Source organism: Protopterus annectens, chromosome 1.part0 (genome assembly GCF_019279795.1).
Source record: "Protopterus annectens isolate FY-2018-M chromosome 1.part0, PAN1.0, whole genome shotgun sequence".
NCBI lineage: Eukaryota > Metazoa > Chordata > Ceratodontiformes > Protopteridae > Protopterus > Protopterus annectens.
The window spans coordinates 1,227,749,304-1,227,754,654 of record NC_056725.1 but is presented as its reverse complement, the minus strand read 5'-3'; the positions used below and the strand labels follow the sequence as shown (position 1 = coordinate 1,227,754,654).

Here is a 5,351-nt window from a genome sequence, read left to right as displayed (position 1 = left end):
CAGAAACTAAACATTTAGATTTATCAAAAATAAAAAAGAAGCCACCGTAATATCAAATGACCCTTCATATTTCCTAAAATATATTCAAGATTTTTCTGTTAATCTTTACTAGTTCCTACGAATGGAAGCAGAAATAAGATCCACAGTCTATTACTGTGTTCTAATACTACCATAGATAGTAAATGTTCTTGATCTTTTTTTCATTAATATGTTGGGCATAATAATCTCTCTCACCACAAGACAGACACATCTTTTCTTTTACCTTTAAATGGCAACTGAGCAAATATTTTAGGATGATTACCGCCCTATCTTGTGTGCGTTTCTTGTAGAATATCACTGGAAATGTATTTAATTAAAGATGTTCAGTAACACAATGAATTGAAAAGTGTCCTGAAAAGAGGTTAACATTTAAGGACAAAAGTCCACATCTTGAAATATTTTAAAAGTAGATAAAATTAATGTTAATTTTTCATGTAACAGTGCTGTGATACTTTTTTGTTTTTAATGGTAATGGTTTCTTATTTGGTATACTGCAGCAAGTCTCGAAAAATTTACATTTGTATTATAATCTACCGCATCCAAGAAATACTTGTACTGCATAAAATTAAATTAAACTTAAAACATTTAATAAGGACAAAAACTCTCTCTGTGAAATCAAATTAGAATTCCTACTTTGATTAGGTATACTCAAACTACCACCCTTCTAACTTAGTCTACCTAAAATATGTTATGAGAAAACCACTTTCAATCTTTAACAGTGGGTCAGAGCATCTACACATTTATTTAGCACCTAGAAACAAGACATGCTCATTGTAATTACTCTAAGTTAAATCTGAACTCTGCAGCATAAAATATAATTTAGTATAAAAATGTAAACAATAAATTTGTTAATCTTAACTTTATTTTAATTAGATGTCATAACCAAAATAACATAAACTAGTTTACTTCATTTTCTATTAAATCGCTCTGGTCTAGTGTGCTATGTTTAAAATTAAGATTCAAACCATCACCAATAACGTCCATTTATTAGTTATTACTTCTAATGCCTGTTCGTATGTATTTATTTCTCTATGTGCACTGTTTACTGCAATTTCCAATAGCTGGAACTATATTTAATGTCAATAATATACTTCTATAGATATATAATTAATGCGTTAATATTTCTGTGGTAAGGAAATGACATAGGTTCATAGGTGTGTACTAGGATAATGGCCCTCAAGCCTTTACAAGCCTAGCCCATAGAATTACCCTGGCATCGTGCCATCCGACCTTAGCTCCTACTGCCTCAGTTGAGTAGAGCCACTGATCCCTGGGGTGAATTTTCTATTTCCCATCCACTCATCAAGATTTCTCTTGAAGAGGGCCAGTGAGGTGCTCTGCCAAATGGGGCATTGTACTCTTATGATTGATGAGGGAAGACTACAGGAGACACTGACCGCTTCTTCCTGGATGCAAAAGCCTTAGTAAGGAGACGTGCTACATAGGCCTTTCGGACCACAGTGGCAATCTGGTGGTCAAAAGAGAGGTTGTCAACCTGTGTTCCTAGATCTCTTATAACGCCTTCTGTGTTCAGTGGACTACCAGAGATGTGGTATTTCAAGGGAACAAGGTTTTTCCCAAGGGAGATGAGGACACATTTTGTGGCACTAAGCTTGAGGCCATGGTTCTAATGCCAGTAGTTGGTCACATTGAGGCCTTTCTGTAGGATATCAACACTACTTGGGGAGTTAATAGCTCCCAACTTGCAATCGTCTGGGAACTTTGTCGGCCAAAGTCCCTTCGTGTTGGCCTGGACTTCAGAGAAGTAGATACCAAACAGGAGAGGACCCAGGACTGAACCCTGTGGGACACCACTCATGACTGCTTGACAGTCGGACTTGGAGTCAGCTAATTTAACATTGGTTCCAGTTTGCAACCTACCTAGTGATATAGGGGTTGACGCTTAGCTATGTGACTTTCTCTATGATTCCTGAGTGGGGAATGGTATCAAAGGCCTTGGCCATATCAAGGTAGGCTGTATGAACCACCTTGTCTTCATCCACAGCTCTGGTGACTGACTCAAAGAACTTGACCAAGTCCAGCAGGCATGATCTACTCTTCACAAAACCAAACTGTGTAGGATCTAGAATTTGGAGATCCCCTATATCCTTGTTTATTAGGTCCATGATGATGTGTTCCACAGTTTTGCCTATCAGACTAGTCAGGATAATGGAGCAATAGTTCCCAGGGTCCGTAGTCACTCCTCCCTTGTGGAGAGGGATGACTGTAGCAGTGCATCATTCAGCAGGGACAAAGCCTGAGGGGAGGCTGTGATTCAATGGGGCACACAGGTGAGGTGCCAGTTCACTCTGTAGGTCATGTAGAATACAGCCAGAGATATCGTCAGGTCCCACATAAGCTGTATTCTTGGCCTTGGACGGTGCTGTTTTAACCTGTGCAGCAGTAATACTGGGTGCCTGGCAATCTACTGGTATTGTGATTGGTCCTTTGGGGGGGGGGTACAGCTGACAAAGAATCCGTCAGCCAGTAATATTGGCAATATCTGTTGACTTGGTATAGGAGGTACCATTGTGCAATAGCTCAGAGCAAATTTGGGTATTGCCGTAGATATGCAAGACCCCTTCCAAAAATAGTTTAACTGATGGCAATGTAGAAAATGGGGGATCCAAGAGCAAACAAGCACAAATGGCAGATTGGTGAAGTTTAAATAAATAAATAAAATAGGAAAGGCCAGCAAATAACTCTAAAAAATATTTAAAAGCTATGAACCTTTATTCCTCCGAGCACCTCCCTCATGGCCTGCAAAGCACACAGAATCGTAGAGTGGCACCAACTAGAGACACCTCCACTTTTCCCACAAATATGACTTTCCGATAACCAGTTTCTTCACCCCCAATACCTGCTGCATGTCCTCAGGCCAAAAAGGGTCTACAAAGAATTAAAACTCTACACCAGTCAATTGTAAAATGTTGTGGACCAAGATGCATCAAGCATCTCACACCCTGTGTGAGCAAGTACATCCTTGAAAAAATTTACAGTAATTGCCCCTTGTCAATTTCAAACAGCCGGGCGAACCACTGGTGCCTGGGTCTAAAGGGGGTGACCACTATCACCTTTGCAGGCTTGTCTGAATCTTTAACCAGACACTGGTTATTAGGAGGGAAAGTGTGTGTGGGGTGCAGAGAGGAAAACTTTCCCTAACAAAGGAACAAAAATGCACCTGTGTGCATGGGGCCCTGAATCGGAACATCTTCACCTGTCTGTTCTGACTAGAGGCAAACAGATCCATGTGCAGAGCTCTCCACAGAATGGCAAAGTCCTGGAAAGACCATGGTTTCAATATCCATTGCTGTGGGTCTATAACAGTTCTGCTCAGCTTGTATGCCGCAATATTCTGCTCAGACAGACTGTAAGATGCCTGTAAGGTTAAACCGTACTGAACTACTAAATCCCAGACCTCCACCGCCATTCTATAGAAGGGGAAGGAGATGGCTGATCCTTGTTTTATGTACCACAATACTGTGGCACTGCACATAACTAGCAAAGAGCATGGAGCACACACGCTCTAAGGATCACAGAGCAAGCAGGAGTGGTAACATTTCCACGTGGTTGTTATATTTCATTTTTCTCACTCTTCTTTTCTGCATGGTCTTTAATTTATTAAATTCTGTACAATAAAACAAGACATGTTTACTCTGCTTCTAAATTAATTCTACATGTATTGTAATTCACTCATATGCACTACATTACATTTGTACTAAAAATACCATTTCTTACTGGGTGCTTTATTAGGAACGACTTTTCTTGTTGGTGACTATCGTTCATTTGTTCTTTTCAGATGTTCGTTGCATAGTAGTACTAGTTGAACATTCCATGCCTTCATAAGATGGAGTAAGACTTTTGTTTCAGTTTTTCACAACGGTTTTTGATTCCTACAATATTAAAGTATTCTTAAACCTGAAAATACAGTTACGTCCAAACTTGCCAAATACCTTTACACTGTTACCGGGCGTTGACGTAACCGGAGAAGGTGGACTAGGGCACGGATTTCTACTGCTCAACCTAGACTGATTTTACCTCATTACAGCCAAGTTATATAAATCCCGTTTCCTAGGGGTAATACAATACTGCGAACAAAGCACTTTCTTCCAGTACTCCATGACCGGACGTAACTTGCATCATTGCATGTCCAACAAGCTACTAACGCCTGGTCGCTACAATTAACTAATACTGGGTTATTATGTTATTTTCTAGCATTAGAAGAGGTAATAAACACACGATACATTTCAGCCAAACTTGAAAAGCAGTACATCTCCGCACCTCCCCCTGTATTCCAAACTTACTGCCTAAATACACGTTCAGTAAGAATCACATCACTTACCAGTTGTTAGGTTTATTCTGACAAGCTGTCGTGATGAATTCACTATACAATGTCTCGGCTTCTAAGTAGTTTGCTTTCTGAAACTGAAGCCTAGCTCTGTCCAACAAACTACAGTGAAAGGTACCCATAGCTGCCGGATCACGGCACCCACTGCTCACGTGACACAACTTGCTCGTCTTACAGGAAGTCGGCTAAAAACAAACATGACGTTTTCGAGGGGGTGTAAAAAGACTACGGCCTCGAAATTAGCAATGTTTGGTAGGTATGTTTGTGTAATTTTTTCACTGTTTTGTACTCTGGTATTTAATTGATAAACTAATTAAAATATATTTTCTTATGTTACTCTGTCATTGAAGGTGGAGGACTTCTCAATCTCTTAGCACAAGAAATCTAGACAAAAAAAAAAAAACAAACAAAAGTAATGACTCGAGAAATAGAGGTCCAAATATTGGGATACGTGTTAAATATTGCTCTTATAAACTTCGAAATTTGCTAGAATAAAATATTTTGTGTTACCTTGTATTCTTCTAAACTATATGCAGTCTGAAACGCAAATGTCTGTCACTGCTTAGTGAGTTTAGTCCTCACATATTTGCCAGTAAACCACGAATTCTAGGAGGAAAAACAAAATATGAGGCAAGAATCTCGACAGTCTAAGGACATTTGGATACTTGAGAGGTATGGAAGTGTCTGTATGTTAGCACTGAACAGGAATACATCTATTTGATTTTGTTAGTTGCACCATTAAAGAAGATGGAAATAAGGATACTAAATATGATTGGAGATTACTCTTTCAGTCATAGACTAGTTTAATGTAATGGTTTACGTCATGTAATGTTGCACTTTTGTCACCCATTTTAGAGATCCAGGCACCAGAAAAGTTTATTTATGTATTTAAATTTGTTTGCTGAGGTAGAACACTGATCAAACAATGGTCAATTGTATGCTTAGTCCAGATTGCAGTTAAAGT

General features: G+C 39.1%; 1 protein-coding gene across 1 annotated transcript in view; it reads right to left on the bottom strand.

The window, feature by feature from the left end:
- Positions 1-4,587, bottom strand: part of TTC32 (tetratricopeptide repeat domain 32) — a gene marked incomplete in the record, with an annotated part of 50,530 nt that extends 45,943 nt beyond the window's left edge. Inside the window, 1 exon segment of the mRNA XM_044071232.1 lies at positions 4,382-4,587. Within this exon segment, the coding sequence (XP_043927167.1) occupies positions 4,382-4,509 (128 nt within the window).
- Between the last annotated feature and the right edge of the window lie 764 nt (positions 4,588-5,351).